We start from the raw sequence: 19978 nt of genomic DNA on the forward strand, positions 1-19978 counted from the left end.
GCGCAGTGGCGGGCGTCTGTAGTTCCAGCTACCCTGGAGGCTGAGGCAGGAGAATGGCGTGAACCCAGGATGCAGAGCTTGCAGTGAGCCAAGATCGCGCCACTGCACTCCAGCCTGGGTGACAGAGAAAGACTCCGTCTCAAAAAAAAAAAAAAAAAAAAATTAGATGGGTGAGGTGGTGGGTGCCTGTAGTCCCAGCTACTGGGGAGGCATGAGAATCGCTTGAACCTAGGAGGCAGAGGTTGCAGTGAGCTAAGATCATGCCACTGTACTCCAGCCTGGGCAACAGAGCGAGACTCTGTCTCAAAACTAACTAACTAAATAAATGAATAAATAATAAAAGAAAATAAAAGGGCACACAGTCAAAACTCAATCTCCCTTCCACCTCTGTTACCAAGTCTCCTGGTTTCCTTCCCCAAAGATAACCTGATTATCAGTTTTTTGGGTATTCTTCTAGAGGAATTATTTCTTTTCTGTTTCAAAGGAAGGAAAAAAGGAAGGTAAGAAGGAGGGAATAGCGGAAAGGAGGAGAAAGCAACCCCATATAAATATTTATTGGTCTGAGCATGAAAAAAAAATATGAGGAAAAACATTCACACACACACCAAGCTCTTAACTGTGGTTACCTCAGGGCATGGGCAGGGGAACTTAACTTTGTTTAATATGCTTCTGGACTATTTGTCTTGTTACAGCAGGTATATACTACTTTATAATTTACAAATTTCCCAAAAAGTAAAAAATAAAAGAAAATTAGGAGAGCAGGAATCAATCAACATTAGTATAAATATAACAAGATAAATTATATTCTAAGAAATACTAGCAAGTTAAACTAAAGTAATGTACTGAGAGATTTCAGTTGGTGAGAAGATAAACTGAAAAATGAAAGCTGGAGAATTTAAAAAACTGTTAGCATCTCCCAAGCCCTGACTGGCAACAAGAGGCTGCCTATGGCTTAACTCTCAGCTGGCCACCTTTCTCCTTATATTGCAATATAACTTCTAAGATTTTTTTTTTTTTTACTCACTGCCTCTTCCTTTTTAGTTATCATACATTTATTTTTAGCATAGCACCCCGATTTCACATCATGTACATTTTCCAAAGTTGGAGCTTGTTAACCTACTGTGCTCTCCACAGACTTTTCAACAAGTGTGAAAAAGAGGCAGTAAGGTTGGCTTGAGTCTACAAGTCACAATCCAAATATAGGATATCCTCGGAGATTTATTTATGTTTAGGATGAATATACATAAGGTGCCCAATGCTAAGCAGATGAATGAGACTCTGGCTGAGTAAAATATGAACACCTGGTTAGCATATGATCATGAAAAGACAGAAGGCATCCAATATATAGTTTGGTGTTATTCATTTTATGCTTCAGTGTACCTGTAGTGAAAAATATACATTTTACTTTCAAGGTTAAAATAGGCCAGGCGCAGTGGCTCATGCCTGTAATTCCAGCACTTTGGGAGGCCGAGGCAGGTGGATCATCTGAGGTCAGGAATTCGAGACCAGCCTGGGCAATATGGTGAACCCCATCTCTACTGAAAATACAAAAAAATTAGCTGGGCATGGTGGCACATGCCTGTAGTCCCAGCTACTTAGGAGGTTGAGGCAGGAGAATCGCTTGAACCTAGGAGGCAGAGGTTACAGTGAGCCAAGACCACGCCACTGCACTCCACCCTGGGCGACAGAGCGAGACTCTGTCTCAAAAAAAAAAAAAAAAAAAGCATAACTTGGCTGACCTAATCTCCATACAATGGGGTTATCACATGAAATGTTCCAGACCCAGGAACTTCCTGAAAGAGCTTTAGAATCTTGTCCCGTTATCCAACAAAGGGCTTTAGGAAGTACCAGTACCCGAAGGTTTCCTTATTGTAATCCCCAAATTCCAATTCAAGCCCTTTTAAAGTCAGGGTCCTCCGGTCTTCAGAGTCATACATCTTTCTCAAGCTTCCCCCAGCCATCAAATTAGCTTACAGCAAGACAGAAGAATTCGCAAAACATGAAAATAAGCATTCCCCAATTGTTGAGAGCAGAGTATGGCTTCTGCAACTCGAACAAGTTCTCACAGTCAAAACCTTGTAATGTCATACTCAAGTGAGATTGACAGTGAAAAATAAAAAAGGAGAAACCCTGCAATGCCTTTTAGAAAACGTTCCTATAGCATTGTGTGTTAGTAAATGTAAATAACTATACAAGCCTAAAAACAACTATGTACCCGGAACATCTTGCTCACACCAACAGACTGCTGACAGTTCCTTTCCTTGTAATTATTAGTGACATGGCTTTTTTAGAAAAAAAAGAGACAGAAAGAAATTCTGAAATTCTGAAATTTTTGAACTGATTAAAGAATCCTTGGATTCTGGCCAAGCCTCTCTTAGCCATTCTTTGCCTCTATTGTTCTCTTAGCTTACAGAACCACTGAAAACGTCCCTACTGGAGTTAACTCTGCAGTCCTAGTAGACGCATAGTGTAGCCGTTAGTGGAAACCGACCTAGATTTCAAACCGGTCTCTGCTTTGTAGGTAGCTGTGTGAGCCTGAGCAAGTCCTCTCTGTGTCTTGGTTTCCTCTCCTGTAAAAGAATATCTAATCAGAACTAACATATATAAACTGCTTACCCATACCAGTCATTGTTCATTAATCCTTACAACAACCCCTAGGAGGAAAAAATTATAATCTCTGTTTTATAAAGCAACTGACACACAGAGAGGTTGAGTGACTTCCCAAGGTCCCACAGCTGGTAAGCTGCAGAGCCAAGAATCTTACGCAGGTTCAAGAGTTCAGATTCAAGTCCCCACACCCACACAGCCTCTGTCAATGAGGACATACCTACTTAGGGCCGTTTTGAGGATTACATGAGAACGTCCGTAAAGCCCAGTACTTGACAAGTGCCTGAGAGATAGCAACTGTGGTTGTTAGAATTTTTTACCTTCTGCACTGGGAAACCATCAAGGCTTTTTGGTTAGGCAGGAAAAAAAAAAAAGAGGTTGGAGGGAGGAGGAGGAGGAGGGAAACGCCAGGAGAGGAAGACAGAGAAGTGGCATGTGAAAGGGAGAAAAGGGGCAAACCAGAGGAGAGGCAGGGAGGGGCGGCGGGGGCGCACTGAACATTTAGGAAGCAAGATGTCTAGCAGGCTGGGCCTTGAGAGAACAGTAACTGTTTCTCAACTGAAAGTCTCTACTCGGGCCTTGCCAACTGGGGAGACTATGCCCATGATATCCGCGGCCTCGGACCCCGGACCCTCCAGGCCCTCGCGCCCCACCCCCGACCAGCCTCGGGCCAGGCTAGGGCGTGGACGGCGCTTCCCGTCCCTCACGCGGGTCCGCCCCATGCCGGGCGGGGCCTGGGGCCCGCCGCCTCCGCCCGTGGCCGGAGAGCCCCAGGCCCGAGCCACGCGGTCTCCCGGGCCCGGGTCGGGGCTCGATGGCTACGTGGAGGCGGGACGGCCGACTGACAGGCGGCCAAAGGCTGCTGTGCGCTGGGCTGGCGGGGACGCTCAGCCTCAGCCTCACCGCGCCCCTGGAGCTCGCCACCGTGCTGGCCCAGGTTGGCGTCGTGCGAGGCCACGCCCGGGGACCGTGGGCCACAGGGCACCGGGTGTGGCGGGCAGAGGGGCTCCGGGCCCTGTGGAAGGGGAACGCGGTGGCGTGCCTGCGCCTCTTCCCTTGCAGCGCGGTGCAGCTCGCCGCCTACCGCAAGTAAGAGCCGGGCGGGGCCGGGGAACCGGGAGGCCGGACGGGGGTGGGGTGGGGGAGCCGCGGCCAGACGCCGCCCTGCTGCCTGGAGTCGGGGCCCTGGAGTAGGGACGGCCCCCTTGTCGATCACCTGGGGACCCCTCGGGGCGGTGGGCCACCTCTATGGCCCCCAGAGTGCAGCCCCAATGCTTTTCACGTTCTCTTGGGGTTACCGCCCTGCAAGATGCAGTTTTGTGGTCCGCAGCTCTGACCCGAGAGGCTTTCCGGATTGGACCGGGCGAGGAGGTGGAATGCAGCAAAGGATTTGGAGGAAAGGAATGAAAAGCTCTCCAGAGAGATGAGTCCTAACCATTTCCACCGTCCTCCAATTTGGAAACTTTTGCTTAGGCTGGCTTAGGAAGAGAGACACCCTTTTAAAGGTGTTTTTGTCTGTGTGACCCAAGCCCCGAGAAGAAAGTGCTTGGTGTGGGGAAAGGACCCAATCCATCCATACGAAAAGGCCGCAGATTTTTGCCCACACATCTCCCCAACTTAAATGAAGCTTGACTTCAGGCTCCGACAGAGGCTGCAGCCTCCCCTCCCCAAGCTGAGAACGGCCCCCTCAGCCTACTGCTTCACCCCACTGGCCTCATTCTTTGGGCCTTTTCCACCTTCTCCCACATCAACAGCTGCTCCTTAGGAAAAGATCTAAAGGTGTAAATGCAGCCTTAAAGCTTCCACTGAGCTCAGAGGTACCTGCATTTGAACTGGAAACCAAGCCTAAAAGAATGAATTGGTAGTGATGGCATTTCAGGAAGCAGAGATGTTTCTGTATTGGGGGGATGGTCCCTGTGTTCCTCATTCAGTGGGCACAGTGGCATCTTTGAAATCGCCTTGGCTCTGAATTAGACAAACAGCCCACATTTGGGAGAGTCGGTCTTGACCGCATAGTTTAGTCTGGGCGGCTAATAGTCAAAGGATTTTGCCTTGACACTGTCACTCACTTGGGAGGCCAGAGGTGGAAGGCTCACCTGGCAGCTGACAAGCCGAACGGAATCATCCTTATCACCTAGGCCTCTAGACCAGTACTCATTTTGCCTCTGCCTGGAAATAGAGTTCCCTTCTCTTCCTCTGCAGAGGGACTCGTGGGTAGGACCATGACATTTAGTTAAGGCCCTTTTTCCTCCCCACCCCTGCTTGCCCTCATCAACATCTGGCCTGCAGTCTGTAAACAGTTCTCCTCTGAGTCTTAATGACTCAGTTTCTCCCCCACTTCACCCTCTTCTCTACAAAGTAGTGTGGAAATCTTCCTTTGGATGGGATAAAATATGTCCAGAGGGGTGGGGGGCAGAACTTCAAAGGCTGGTTTAAGTATTGTGGCTCTTCTGCTAAGCACCTAGTATATGCACATTAGATTTTTAAAGCTCCTGCCCTCCTTCCCTGTAAGGTCCATAGGACAGGAAGCATTGTGCCTGTTTTACAGATGCAGAATTGGGCTCAGAGTGATCACACTTCTTGTCAGTGACAGAGCTGAGCTCCACTACCTGGCCTTCTGACTCCAAATCTCATAGTCTTTCTGTTACATCATGCTGCCTCCCTGCATCCATTTGACACTAATTTAGTTAGGCTACATTAAGTCCCCACTGTGTGCACGATGCTGAGGACAATGCCAGGATGGAAGGGGCATAGTCCCTGTGCCCCAGGAGCTTACAGAGTAATAGAAGAGTAAGACTAATATGTCCATGACCATAACACACAAGGTAGCATGTGATTGTCATGGATAATGTGCTCTAGAAATGTACCCTTCTGATGAGCGATGAGGAGGAGAAAATGTGAAGACTTCATAGAGGAGAAAAAAATTTGAGTTTGGCATTGGGAGAATGAGTGGGAGTCTGCTGGGCAGAGATGGAGATAAAGATACTGCAGTTGATGTCAGCAAAGGCACAGAGGTGGGAAGGCAAGCAGCACAACAGGAAATCCAACCAGAAAAGCAGGTTGGAATGAGATATTAGAGGGTTGGATTAAGGGATTTGGACTTGACTTGGTATCCAAGGGTGGCTGTGGGAGGTTTTTTTGGGGGGTGGGGGGAGGCGTGTTGTGATTAAAGCAATTCAATGGAAATGATCGTCACATTGTGGCAGAGTAAGATGACTAGAGAGGAGGAAGAGTGGAGACAGCAGGGCCAGTTGGGAACCTGTTGCACTAGTCCACATAGCAGCTGAGGGCACCGGCAACAGGTGACCATGGGAGCAGAGAGGAGGAGATGTGTGGGAGAACGAGAACAGAGACTTACCTGGGCTGGGTTTGCTAGGAATTTTTTTTCCCCCTACAGGATTATTTTCTTTCTGAAAACTAAAAGGAAGTATTTTGGTGAATGGCAAGGCATAGTTGGAAAGCAAAGTGGTTGATTAATCACGATGCCGTCCTTCCTACATCAACATGATACTCTTGATTCATCATTATACTGATTCATTTCTACTCCTTTCTGACCATGAATTTGCAAAACAGTTGGCTGGGGGCCTGTGATCATGGGTTTGAACCAAACATAAACATCCAGAATGTTCAGGGAATGGGGTAGTTAAGTGACTTGTCCACAAACACAATTAATGGAAGAGCTGGAACTTGAAGCCAAGTCTTCTGGCTCCTTAGTTCAGGTCTCTGTCTACCATTGCACAGCAGAAATACCTGCTTAGTTGGATCGACGATCAAGAGTCCACTCAGTAGTCTATTGGGAGCTAGGTTATTGTAATGGGTGGCTTTCAGATGTATCAAATAGAAGACCCCCCCACCGGAACTTCACAACCGCTTGTCTATCTTATCTAGTAAACATTAGTTTGGGTCCCTGCAGCTCTGAAATTGTTCGTAACCAACACTATTTCTTTATTGAATAAGCACTTCATGAGCTTATGTTTGGCTGCATTGGCTGCTAACCCGTTAGGTTGAAGTATTGGCAGTTCTAATTACACATATCCAGGGTATGTGTTGTATCTGCGCTGGCTGAAAGGAAGGGGTTGCTGCAATTCACCAGTGTATCCAGTCTCACTGGAAAAAGCTTCTGTGCATGTATGTGTGGGGGTGGGAGGAAGAACGGAAAAGGGAACAGTGCCACCCTAGCAAATTAAAAGTTTAAGATGCACGGACTGGGATGATGTCATTGGCAGATTATCAGGGTTGCTTGCCCTGACTCTGAGATTCTAAGGGGAACAATTGATAGGATTTATCTCTGTATCAGATGGGAGAAGTCTGTGAAAAAAGGACTTCCTATGGTTCTTCTTTTTAATTGTGTATATTTGATATTGAGACTCTATAAAAGAAACTGATATAAAATACGGCTCCTCTTCCTAGTTCATCAAGTCATTCAGTGAATTAAGGGCCTGTTTCCTCTCCGCTTGCCCCTACCAGTCATTTCCTTGTCAGAAGTGTTGAACTCCCTTAGGCTCTATGCTGAGGACTAACACAGGGTCTGATACATTGTAGATCTTCAATAAATGGGTAGTGAATTAACTATGCCCTAGAAGTGACCAGGTGGGATGGGGAATAAGAGTGGGACAAGGAGAATGAATGGTGTTTCTTTGGGCATTTCAAACTCCACCTTCTAGGTGGTTCCAGCTTGCTGCAGACCGCCCCTCCAGTCAAAAATTTCTTTTTTTTTTTTTCTGGAAGAAGTATCGCTCTGTCGCCCAAGTTGGAGTGCAGTGACGCAATCTTGGCTCACTGCAACCTCCGCCTCCCGGGTTCAAGCGATTCGCCTGCCTCAGCCTTCCGAGTAGCTGGGATTACAGGTGCACGCCACCATGCCTGGCTAATTTTTGTATTTTCAGTAGAGACGGGGTTTCACTATGTTGACCAGGCTGGTCTCGAACTCCTGACCTCGTGATCCACCTGCCTTGGCCTTCCAAAGTGCTGGGATTACAGGCGTGAGCCACCACGCCCAGCCCCAGTCAAAAATTTCTACTTCCTCTGTTTCCCCTGTCCTTCCTGAGGTCCCCCTCCAACTTGACTGGCCAGGGCAGAGATGAGGGAGGAACGAGGAAGCGGGCAGGCAGGCAGTACAACTGAGGCAGATGGTCTACTGGTGAATGCCAGCTGTTTGAGAAAAACCTCTATCAAACTTAGTTTTTCCTCTGCTCTCACATCACAACAACAACCCTCAACACAGAAGACTTCTGTGACCAAATGTGTGTGGGGTTTTCCCCACACTCTGATAAATGTACACCAACTAGGTGTCCTCTGATTCAGTTCTGACACTGTCTACCTGGGCATAATGTTGGATCAAGCCACAGGTTAAGGGCTTGGTCCCCAAGAATGGCCCCAACCAGACGCTAGTCACAAGTCCAGGCCTCCAGAACTTTTTTTTTTTTTTTTAAGACTGAGTCTCGCTCTGTGACCCGGGCTGGAGTGCAGTGCGTGATCTCGGCTCACTGCAACCTCTGCTTCCCGGATTCAAACTATTCTGCTGCCTCAGCCTCCTGAGTAACTGGGATTACAGGCGCCCGCCACCATGCCCGGCTAATTTTTGTAATTTTTTTAGTAAAGACAAGGTTTCGCCATGTTGGCCAGGCTGGTCTCGAAATCCTGACCTCAAGTGATCTGCCCGCCTCGGCCTCCCAAAGTGCTGGGATTACAGGCGTGAGCCGCCATGCCTAGCCAGGCCTCCAGAACTTCTGACCAACCAGCTTCAAGTTGGGGTTCCCACGACCCCCTCTTTGGGTTCGATTAATTTGCTAGTGCGGCTCACAGAACTCAGGGAAATAGTTAATGTTTACCAGTTAACTACAGAGGACATCACAAAGGATACAGAGAAGAGATGCGCAGGGTGAGGTAAGGGGCAGGGGGCGTGGAGCTTCCATGCCCTCCCTGGGCACGCCACCCTTCAGGAACCTCCACGTGTTCAGCCATCCAGAAGCTTCCCAAACCCTGTCCTCCTGGGTTTTTATGTAAGCTTTGTTACAGAGGCATGATTGACAATCATGTAGAAATGTGATTGGACAAAAAGCACATGATCTAAACCCAGCAAGGCCTGTCTGTTCAGACTTTTCTTGGCCTCTGTGCAGCATTCCTTTCTCTAGGGCAGAGGTGTCCAATCTTTTGGTTTCCCTGGGTCACACTGGAAGAAGAAGAATTGTCGGGCCCCACATAAAATACAATAACATTAACGATAGCTGATGAGCAAAAAAAAAAATTAAAATTAAAAAAAAATTTTAAAAATCGCAAAAAAATTTCATAATGTTTTAAGAAGTTTGCAAATTGGTGTTGGGCCACATTCAAAGCCATCCTGGGCCACATGCGGCCTGTGGGCTGTGGGTTGGACAAGTTTGCTGTAGGGTATGGGGCAGGACCCTCTCTGGAATGAGGATCTTTTAACCCACAATCAGATTAGAGTCCTACCTTGGGCAGGTAAAAGGAGGGCAGGAGAAGGCCAAAGAGAGAAAGATTCTGTTTCCTGAGACCTAAAGTGCCCCAACATTATAACAAGGACTAGGGAAGTTAGGAGCCAGGAACCATGGGTGAAAACCAATGTATGTATCATAGTACCACATCACCTTTACTTCCCTGTATGTTTAAAAGCAGCTGATTAACTCAAATGACTGTTTCAGTTAATGCAGCTAAGGTAGGTTGACAAAATGAAGTCAAGACTCCTACAGCTTGAAGGAGATGTTTTTAATCAGTGGGTGTTTACTTGAAAGCAAAAGAGCTGGCCTAGAACTCCTTAAATGGTTTCACCTGGATGCCCACTCTTCTCATGCAGCAGCCCCTGGCCTATGGGCAACTCAAAGAACAGGAAATGCACCTCTTCACTGGAGGTTTGAAGGCCAAGGAACTGGGGATGCTCTCATTTTAAAAAGATAGGCCGGGCACAGTGGCTCACAGCTGTAATCCCGGCACTTTGAGAGGCTGAGGCGGGCAGATCACTTGAGCCCAGGAGTTTGAGACCAGGCTAGCCAACATGGCGAAACCCTAGCTCTACAAAAAAAAAAAAAAAAAAAAAAAAAAAAATTAGCCAGGCATGGTGGCGCACATCTCTAGTTCCAGCTACTCAGGAGGCTGAGGTGGGAGGATCTCTTGAGCCTGGGAGGTGGATGTTGCAGTGAGCCCAGATCATGCCACTGTACTTCTGCCTGGGCGACAGAGTGAGACCCTGTCTCAAAAAAAAAAAAAATTTTTTTTTTTCTACTAGAGAGTGGGGCTAGGGAGAGAGGGAGAAGGATAGGGAGAGTTTGGAATCAAAGGTAAGTGAACAGAGCTGGACTAGAATAAAAGTATTTTATCTCTTTTTTTTTTTTTAGACGAGTCTTGCTCTGTTGCCCAGGCTGGAGTGCAGTGGCGCAATCTCGGCTCACTGCAACCTCCACCTCCCTGGTTCAAGCAATTCCCCTGCCTCAGCCTCCCGAGTAGCTGGGATTACAGGCACAGGCCACCATGCCTGGCTAATTTTTTTTTTGTATTTTTTAGTAGAGATGGGGTTTTACCATGTTGGCCAGACTGGTCTCAAACTTCTGACCTCAGGCGATCCACCTGCCTTGGCCTCCCAAAGTGCCCAGTTCTGGGCCGGGTGTGGTGGCTTACACCTGTAATCCCAGCACTTTGGGAGGCCGAGCGGGGTGGATCACCTGAGGTCAGGAGTTCGAGACCAGTCTGGCCAACATGGTGAAACTCCGTCTCTACTAAAACTACAAAAATTAGCTGGGCATAGTGGCGTGTGCCTGTTGTCCCGGCTACTTGTGAGGCTGAGGCATGAGAATTGCTTGAACCTGGGGAACGGGAGTTGCAGTGAGCCGAGATCGTGCCACTGCACTCCAGCCTGAGCGACAAAGTGAGACTCTGCCTCAAAAAAAAAAAAAAAAACGCAATTACTGAGATGCTTAAAGTTATCATTTCAAGAAATTTTGTTCCTTTTAAGTTTCAACAGAACTGAAAGACTGCACTCCAGTTGGTATTTACCAGGTACTTCTGTGCATTTACGCCCCACAGGCAAGCCAGGGTTGACAATTATGTAGATAAAAGTAGAAAATGCTTTAAGTGGGAAGGACTTGGGATAGATGTAAATTAAGAAAGTTGAGCATCTCTTATAGCCAACTAGCATCATATAAATATAGAAAAATGTAAATGTGTTATTCATGAATGCTTACATAGTACTATAGTAACTTTTCACTTTGTAAAGTACTTCAAAATGCTGGAAAATATTTCAAGAAGTAGTGGAGAGAACTCTAGCACAATCCATAGCTGATTCCTCTGGCCTTTCCCCCTATTTTCTCCCAGGTTTGTTGTGCTGTTCACAGATGACCTGGGCCACATTTCCCAGTGGAGCTCCATCATGGCTGGGAGTCTCGCAGGCATGGTTTCCACCATTGTAACATATCCTACAGACCTCATCAAAACCCGGTTGATCATGCAGAACATGCTGGAACCATCGTACAGGGGGCTTCTCCATGCTTTTTCTACTATTTACCAACAGGAAGGGTTCCTTGCTCTTTATCGAGGGGTTTCCCTCACTGTTGCAGGTAAGATGGACCTTTTCACCTGGTCCAAGAAAAGGCTATGTTCTCTGAAATTACAAATGTATTGTATACCTTTGTGAGCCACTAAATCAGTTTTACTGAGATCAAGGTTATATGGATTCAACCTACATAGAGCCAATTAGCTTCATTCTATTCCATAGCCATACACTCCACTCCTAAACTTTGGCCAGTTACATCCCTGGGAGGGGAATAGGACAGAAAGTGGAGGTGACTCAGCAAACCGGTAAGAATGCAGTTCTAACCACTCTCCATCTGACTGCAGAAGGAGTATTCAGTGTACATACATATTGATATGCCATGAGGGCAACTAGGGTAGCAACTGTGTCTTCTGGGGTCTTTGTAACCTTTGCCAGAGCTATACATTTATGGCCCAATTGCAAAATCCAGTAGACTTTTGCCCTTTATCTGAACTTGGTTGCAGCATTTGACAAGGTTGACCACCCCTTCTTATGGAAACTTGGCTTCCAGGAGCCCTCCAAGTCCTGGGTGTCTTCCCATCTCTCTGGCAGCTCTTTCTTATCTGACTTATCCGGCCCATCTGGGTCGTCTGATACTGCCAGCCCCTACATGTTGCTCTTCCCCTGGGCTCCTTCCTTAGCTTTCTTTTTACCCTCCCCTTTAGCTTGCTTCTCATCCTCCAAACCCTCCCTAAGTGGCCTCATCTATGCTAGTGGCTTAAACAAGCATCAGTGTATTCTGTGACCCTCATTCTCTACCTCTTTAGTAACAATGGCCAACTTTTGGGGGGAAGTACTTACCATGTGCTGGGTACTGTGCCAAATGCATTGCATGCGCTTTCTCATGAGGCCTTATTTTACAGATGAGGAGATAGATGCTTCAGGAAGCTAAGTGACTTGCCCAAGTCCACATAGATAGAAAGCAGGAGAAACTAGCAATAGAACTCCAGAGCCCTCTGTTAGCCCCTGACTGACACCAATTCCCAATGATAGTATGAGTCCCTGTTGTTGGACACCTTCACCTCCATGCTCCCTAGGCACATCAAATTCAAGATTAACCCTAATGTCCTCGTTGGTCTCAAACTAGCTCTTCCTCCTGTGTTCCCTAATGAATGAGACTACCTTCCTTTCACCCCGTGGCCCAAGCCAGAAAAAAAACCTAGGGATCACTTCAACTTCTCCGCTCACTCCACCCCCACTTGAATCACCAAGTCCCGTCGATTTGACTCATCCTCTTTCCCACAGGTCCTTACGACTCAGACTCTCAGGGTCTCCCACAGACTCCGGCTCCTACCTGCTTCCACTCTTGGTCTCTCCTGCCCCAGTCTTCCCCATGCACCGCTGCCCGGCTGAGGTGATCTCTCCACGTGCAATTTCATCGTTTCATGGCCCTCATTTCACTGCTCTCCTTAAAAGTATTCAGCGACTCCTGAGCTACAGGAGAAAGCCCAAATTCCTTAGGACATTCCAGATCCTTCAGACCTGGCCCCGGCCAGTCTGTCCTACCTCATCTCCTGCCACACCTCCACCTGCATTCATGCTCCAGCCCTTCAGAAAAACTTGGATTTCCTGGAAATACCACTCCCTTTATACATGCTGTTCCCTTTGCCTTTCCACTCTGTCAAAGTCTGATGAACTCCTATTTATTCCTCAAGACCCAGTTCAAAAGTTCTCTCTTTCATCAAGTCCCTCCTGACTCCCCCAGGAAAAATTAATCCCTTTGATCCTTGTGTACCTAATGCATTTCATATAGCCCCCCTGTTGTGGCACGCATCAGGGGTGTTATACTTACTTTGCCCTGGCTGTCTCTTCTCCTCGATGATGAGCATCTCCAGAAATTAGCCTGCTCCTCTTTCGATTCCCAGCGCCTGGCATAGGGCCTGGCACATAACCTAAGCTTTCCAGACATTTTCTGAATGAAGGTAAATGGAAGGTTGGTGAGCCAATTAAATAAACATTACATTTTTCTAAAGATAAGCAATTTCACTTGTATTATCCCCTATTTTAAATTTCATTTTGAGGGAGAAAGTTAGTCCCTCTGTAAACTAAAGATGGCTCCTAAAGGTTCTGGAAGTTTGTGAAAGTGCCACCTACTATATTACTTACTCACCATCTCAGTTCTTAGAAAGGTGAGGAAGCCACACAGTGTAGGGTGCCCACTGGGCCATGATATGACCATGTCATTCCCAAAGGTGAGGTCAGGTGACCTCCCTCACCATCAAGAGTCTCTCACTTTCCAGTTTTCATAGAATGTTTCCTTCTCAGCTAGAGATCAGTCCTTCCTGTCCTCCAAAACATAATGAGGTGCTGCCCACTGGCTTTTTTACTTGAGTGATTTTTTTTCCCCAAACATCTAGAAAAATTAAAAGAAATCTAGAGTATACATCCATGGACCATCTAGATGCTACAATTAACATTTTGCTATTCATCCCTCCAGCCATTTATCCGTCCATTTTTATTTTATTTATTTATTTATTTTTATTTATTTATTTATTTATTTTTGAGATAGAATCTTGCTCTGTCACCCAGACTGGAGTGCAGTGGTGCAATCTCGGCTCACTGCAACGTCTGCCTCCCAGGTTCAAGCGATTCTCGTGACTCAGCCTCCCAAGTAGCTGAGATTACAGGCACGCACCACCACGCCCAGTTACTTTTTATATTTTTAGTAGAGATGCAGTTTCCATTTTAGTAGAGATGGAGTTTAATAGAGACGAGGTCAGGCTGGTCTCGAACTCCTGACTTCAAGTGATCCGCCCACCTCGGCCTCCCAGAGTGCTGGGATTACAGGCGTGAGTTACTGTGCTCAGCCAGTCCACCTTTTTTTTTTTTTTTTTTTTTTAATGATTTCAGTGTAACTTGCAAATATCAAAACACTTCACCCCTAAACCCTTCAACATGTGTGTCATTAACTAGAGTTCAATATTTGCGTATGGTTCTTTTTTTTGAGATGGCGTTTCTCTTATCGCCCATGCTGGGGTGCCGTGGTGCGATCTCGGCTCACTGCAACCTCTGTCTCCTGGGTTCAAGTGATTCTTCTGTCTCAGTCTCCCAAGTAGCTGGGATTACAGGTGCCCAACACCACACCCAGTTACTTTTTGTATTTTTAGTGGAGATGGGGTTTCACCATATTGGCCAGGCTGGTCTCAAACTCCTGACCTCAGGTGATCCTCCCGCCTTGGCCTCCCAAAGTGCTGGGATTACAGGCATGAGCCACCGCGCCCAGCCGTATGGTTGTTTTTCAGAGTACAATTTACATCCAGTAAAATGGACAAACCTTTAGTGAACCATTTGATGCATTTTGCCAAATGACACAACCCCTACCAAAATATAGCACATTATCATCACTCAAGAAAGTTCCCTCATGCTCCTTGGGTTGGAGGGATTTTAGCAACCCCAGAGCCCCTCCTGTTTTCTGTCCCTGGAATCCCCCGAGGAATTTATGTTCTCAAGCCAGTGTTTTCCCAAGACAGCAGCAGCTTCTCCCTGGCCTTGTTTTGCAGGTGCTCTCCCGTTCTCTGCTGGCTCCCTTCTTGTTTACATGAACCTGGAGAAAATCTGGAACGGACCCCGAGATCAGTTCTCTCTCCCACAGAACTTTGCTAATGTCTGTCTGGCTGCTGCAGTGACCCAGACCCTCTCCTTTCCCTTTGAGACCATGAAGAGAAAGATGCAGGTGAGGAGTTATCAGAGTAGGGTAGGGGGTGGAATGCTTTGTAGTGTTTGTGGTCGGGTAATAACAGCAAAGAACACTGACCCCAAGTGATGCCAGGTTTCCAAGGAGCTTCCGACTGCTCACACAAATACTGTGCAAACCCCCACTCTGTGGCATTTCTGCTGCTAACCTCAGAGCTGTTGGCTTGAGCCCAGGCTGCCTCCTCATTCCCATCCTCTGTTTTTTTGGTCTTTTAAGAAGCCTCCAGGCTAGGCGCGGTGATTCACGCCTGTAATCCCAGCACTTTGGGAGGGCGGAGGCGGGTGGATCACTTGAGGTCAGGAGTCCAAGACCAGCCTGGCCAACATGGTGAAACCCCGCCTCTACTAAACATACAAAAATTAGCTGGGCGTGGTGGCAGGCGCCTGTAATCCGAACCACTCAGAAGGCTGAGGCAGGAGGATCACTTGAACTTGAGAGGCAGAGGTTGCAGTGAGCTGAGATCACGCCATTGCACTCCAGCCTGGGCGACACAGAAAGACTCTGTCTCAAAAAAAAGAAAAAAAAAAAAAGAAAGAAAAATAAGAAAGAAAGAAAAAAAAGAAGCAGCCTGCTAATGCTCCCTGTCCTTGCTGCCTCCACAGCAAGGATGCCACTCTTGGTTTCCTCACTGTGCCTTACCTCAGTGAAGCAGACTGGATAGGACCAACATAAGCTAGGAACTGTAGCTAACAAGGGTCCAGCATCCTTGACTCCCTCGCTGAGGAAGGAACTGCATTTAAAATGTGGCGGCATCGGGTCAGGCGCGGTGGCTCATGCCTGTAATCCCAGCACTTTGGGAGGCCGAGGTGGGCGGATCACCTGAGGTCAGGAGTTCGAGACCAGCCTGACCAAGATGGAGAAACCCTGTCTCTACTAAAAATACAAAATTAGCTGGTTGTGGTGGCACATGCCTGTAATCCCAGCTACTCGAGAGGCTAAGGCAGGAGAATCACTTGAACCTGGGAGGCATGGTTGCAGTGAGCCAAGATTGCACCATTGCACTCCAGCCTGGGCAACAAGAGCAAAACTCTGTCTCAAAAAAAAAAAAAAAAAAAAAAAAAATAAGGCGGCATCTTAGTGAGACCACTGAGAAGTGAATAATTGACTTAGCCTAGAATAAGCCAATTTTGATCAAAGAAAAATCAGACTAGTTCAAATAAGGTTGGGTGGGTAACAGTTATATCTGTACAGTGGGGGCAGGCCCAGAATCCTAGCAGGGCTGAGGTACTGTATCTTCTCTTAGCCCTGCTCAGGCCCTTAAAATTCAAAAATAGCTAATGCATGCTGGACTTAATACCCAGGTGATGGGTTGATAGGTGCAGCAAACCACCATGGCACATGTTCACCTATGTAACAAACCTGCACATCCTGCACATGTACCACAGAACTAAAAATAAAAATTAAAAAAAAAATTCCACTTCCATAGGCTAGCCTGTCTCCATGGCCTCTTCTGGGCAAACCCTGATTTATACAAGCAATATATTCCTGAAGAACTCTATAGAAATTAATTTGGGGTCAGCTGAATCCAAGGTTAAATGAGCAGTCCCAGCCAAGTTTGGTTTTCCCCTGTGACTCTAACTTGTTCTCACTTGCTCAATGCCCCTCCCCGCTCCCGCTTTCCCTCTGTAGTAGTCCCGGCTGCCCTGGGCCATCGCTTACCTCAGCACTAAACAGCCTGAAGGTGCTTATCAAAGCTGCCACTCCACTCCCTGAAACTTCGTCTGTCTGGGTTGCATTCCTTTCCTGTCCTTGTCCAAACAGATAATTGTCACATTGTAATGGTAGTATAGGTGCAAAATTTTTCTATTAGTTGGTAAGAAGTCTTTATATATTAAAGATATTAACCCTTTGTCATACATTTCACACAATTTTTCCAGTTTGACATTTGGTGTTTTTTTTTTTCTTTGAGAGACAGAGTCTCACTCTGACACCCAGGCTGGAGTGCAGTGGCACGATCTCAGCTCACTGCAACCTCCTCCTCCTGGGTTCAAGCGATTCTTCTGCCTCAGCTTCCCAAGAGCTGGGACTACAGGCATGTGCCACTACACCCAGCTAATTTTTGTATTTTTGGTAGAGATGGGGTTTCACTATATGTTGACCAGGCTGGTCTCAAACTCCTGAGCTCAAGAGATCCACCCGCCTCAGCCTCCCAAAGTGCTGGGATTACAGGCATGAGCCACCGCGCCTGGCCAACATTTGGCTTCTAGTGCTGTTTATGTGTTGTTGGTGGTGGTGTTTTGTTGTACATATTTGTAGAATTTTATCTAATTATATCTATTACTTTTTTGTTTGTTTGTTTCTGACTTTGCTTTTCTGCTTAAATGTAAAGTCTGCTTAGTGCATGCTTATCTTTTTTTAAGTATTTCTAATTTTAAAAATAATGCACATTTGGAAGGCCAAGATGGGAGGATCACTTGAGCCCAGTAGTTTGAGATCAGCCTTAGCAACATAGCGAGACCTTGTCTCTACTAAAAATAAACAATTACCTGGGCATGGTGGTGTGTACCTGTGGTCCCAGCTACTTGGGAGACTGAAGCAGGAGGATTACTTGGGCCCAAGAGGTCGAGGTCACAGTGAGCTATAATCCTGCCACCGCATTCCAACCTGGGTGACAGAGACAAAGAAAAAAAAAAGTAATGCACATATACTTTAAAATGGTTAAAATGGTTCATTTTATGTATATTTGACCACAATGAAAAAAAAGTAATACACATAAGTTGTAGAAAATTTGGGAGATACAGAAAAGTGCAAAAAGGAAAATAAATTACCCATAGCCCAACACCCATGGATTATAATGATTAATAGTTTTCCTTCTATGGACCTTCATATATACACATATACACACTCACACACATATAAAGATACATAAGGTTATTTCTTTTACAAAACTGTGTTCACACTGTATATAAAAATTAGTATCCTTAGGCCGGGTGCGGTGGCTCACGGCTGTAATCCCAGCACTTTGTGGGGCTGAGGCGGGTGGATCACCTGAGGTCAGGAGTTCGAGACCAGCCCAGCCAACATGGCGAAACCCCGTCTCTACTAAAAAATACAAAAATTAGCTGGGCATGGTGGCACGTGCCTGTAATCCCAGCTACTTGGGAGGCTGAGGTAAGAGAATCCCCTGAACCTGGGAGACGGAGGTTGCAGTGAGCCGAGATTGCACCACTGCACTCCAGCCTGGGCGACAGAGCGAGACTCCATCCCAAAAAAAAAAAATTAGTATCCTTTTTTCACTTATTATGTAATGGGTATTTCCCTGGGCCATTAAGTATTTAATTATCAAATAATATTCCACCATATGGATGTACCAAAAATATGTAACAATTTCTCATTTTTTTAATATTTAGGCTTTTTCTAATTCTTGAGCTATACTAACATTGTAATGAAAACCTTTGCATTTTTTCATATCTATGATATCCTTAGGCTATATTCCTAGAAACTGACTTATAGGTCACAAAATATGAACAATTCTAAGACTCTTCATGAAATGTGCACTCCAGAAAGGTTGTAAGTTTGTAATTCCACCAGCACTAAAGCAGTGGCTCAGCTTCTAAACTCTCAATATTCATTGATATTAATTATCAATATTAATTGTCACTTTTTAAATCATTGTGAACCTAATAGCTGAAAAATAGTATCCCATCATTTTAATTTTAATTTGATTGATTATAAGCAAGGTTGCACTGGCCCTTTGTATTTCTTTGTAAGTTTTGTATTTATGTCCTTGCCCTATTTTTCTAGAATATTCAACTTTTTCTATTCATTGGTAAGAAGTCTTTATATATTAAAGATATTAACCCTTTGTCATACATTTCATGTATTTTTCCCAGTTTGACATTTGGCTTCTAATGCTGTTTATGTGTTGGTGGTGGTGGTGGGTTTTTGTTTTGTTTTGTTTTGTTTTTTTAGACAGGGTCTCGCTATGTCGCCCAGGCTGGAGTGCAGTAGCAGTTCAAGCATTTCTCCTGCCTCAGCCTCCCAAGTAGCTGGGATTACAGGCACCTGCCACCACGCCTGGCTAATTTTTGTATTTTTGATAGAGACACGGTTTCAGCATGTTGGCCAGGCTGGAGTGGTGATGTTTTGTTGTACATATTTTTAGAATTTTATCTAATTATATCTATTAGTATTATTTTTTGTTTCTGACTTTGCTTTTCTGCTTAAAAGGCCTATTCTATCCCATGATCCTATGACTATTCACTTATATGTTCTTTAAATACTTCTTTGGTTGTGATTTTTACACTTGGCTTCTTTTTTTTTTTTTTTTTTTTGAGACAGGGTCTCACTACTGCCCAGGCTGGAGTGCAGTGGTGCGATCTCAGCTCACTGCAGCCTCGACTTCCCAGGCTCAGGTGATTCTCTCACCTCAGCCTCCTGAGTAGCTGGGACTACAGGCATGCACCACCACACCCAGCTAATTTTTTTTTTTTTTTTTGAGACGGAGTCAGGCTCTGTTGCCAGGCTGAAGTGCAGTCGCACCATCTCGGCTCACTGCAACCTCCATCTCCCTGGTTCAAGTAATTCTCTTGCCTCAGCCTCCTGAGTAGCTGGGACTACAGGCATGCGCCACCACACCCAGCTAATTTTTTTTTTTTTTTTTTTTTGTATTTTTAGCGGAGACGGGGTTTCATCATGTTGGCCAGGATGGTCTCGATCTCTTGACCTCATGATCCGCCCGCCTTGGCCTCCCAAGGTGCTGGGATTACAGGGGTGAGCCGCCGTGCCTGGCCATCATACCCAGCTAATTTTTGTATTTTTTGTAGAGACAGAGACTTGCCATGTTGCCCAGGCTGGTATCAAACTCCTGGACTCAAGCAATCCTACCCATCTCAAACTCCCAAAGTGCTGGGATTACAGGCGTGAGCCACTGTGCCCAGCCTTACACTTAACATTTTAATACATTTAGAATTTACCTGGTGTGGCAGGGTGCAGTGGCTTGTACCTGTAATCCCAGCACTTTGGGAGGCCAAGGTGGGCGGATCACCTGAGGTCAGGAGTTCAAGACCAGCCGGGCCAACATGGTGAAACCCTGTCTCTACTAAAAATGCAAAAATTAGCCGGGTGTGGTAGTGCGTGCCTTTAGTCCCAGCTACTCAGGAAGCTGAGGCAAGAGAATCACTTGAACTCAGGAG

The 19978-nt window shown here is 46.2% G+C and overlaps 1 protein-coding gene across 1 annotated transcript in view; it reads left to right on the plus strand.

Moving 5' to 3' along the window:
• Positions 1-3311: 3311 nt before the first annotated feature.
• SLC25A43 (solute carrier family 25 member 43) overlaps positions 3312-19978 on the plus strand; it is a 49067-nt gene continuing 32400 nt past the window's right edge. The window contains exons 1-3 of the mRNA XM_024240413.3: positions 3312-3696; positions 10933-11174; positions 14650-14822. Coding sequence (XP_024096181.1) covers positions 3422-3696; positions 10933-11174; positions 14650-14822 — 690 coding nt within the window. The 5' untranslated portion in view covers positions 3312-3421. The remainder of the gene's footprint in view (positions 3697-10932; positions 11175-14649; positions 14823-19978) is intronic.

Source organism: Pongo abelii, chromosome X, assembly GCF_028885655.2.
Source record: "Pongo abelii isolate AG06213 chromosome X, NHGRI_mPonAbe1-v2.0_pri, whole genome shotgun sequence".
NCBI classification, from domain to species: Eukaryota; Metazoa; Chordata; class Mammalia; order Primates; family Hominidae; genus Pongo; species Pongo abelii.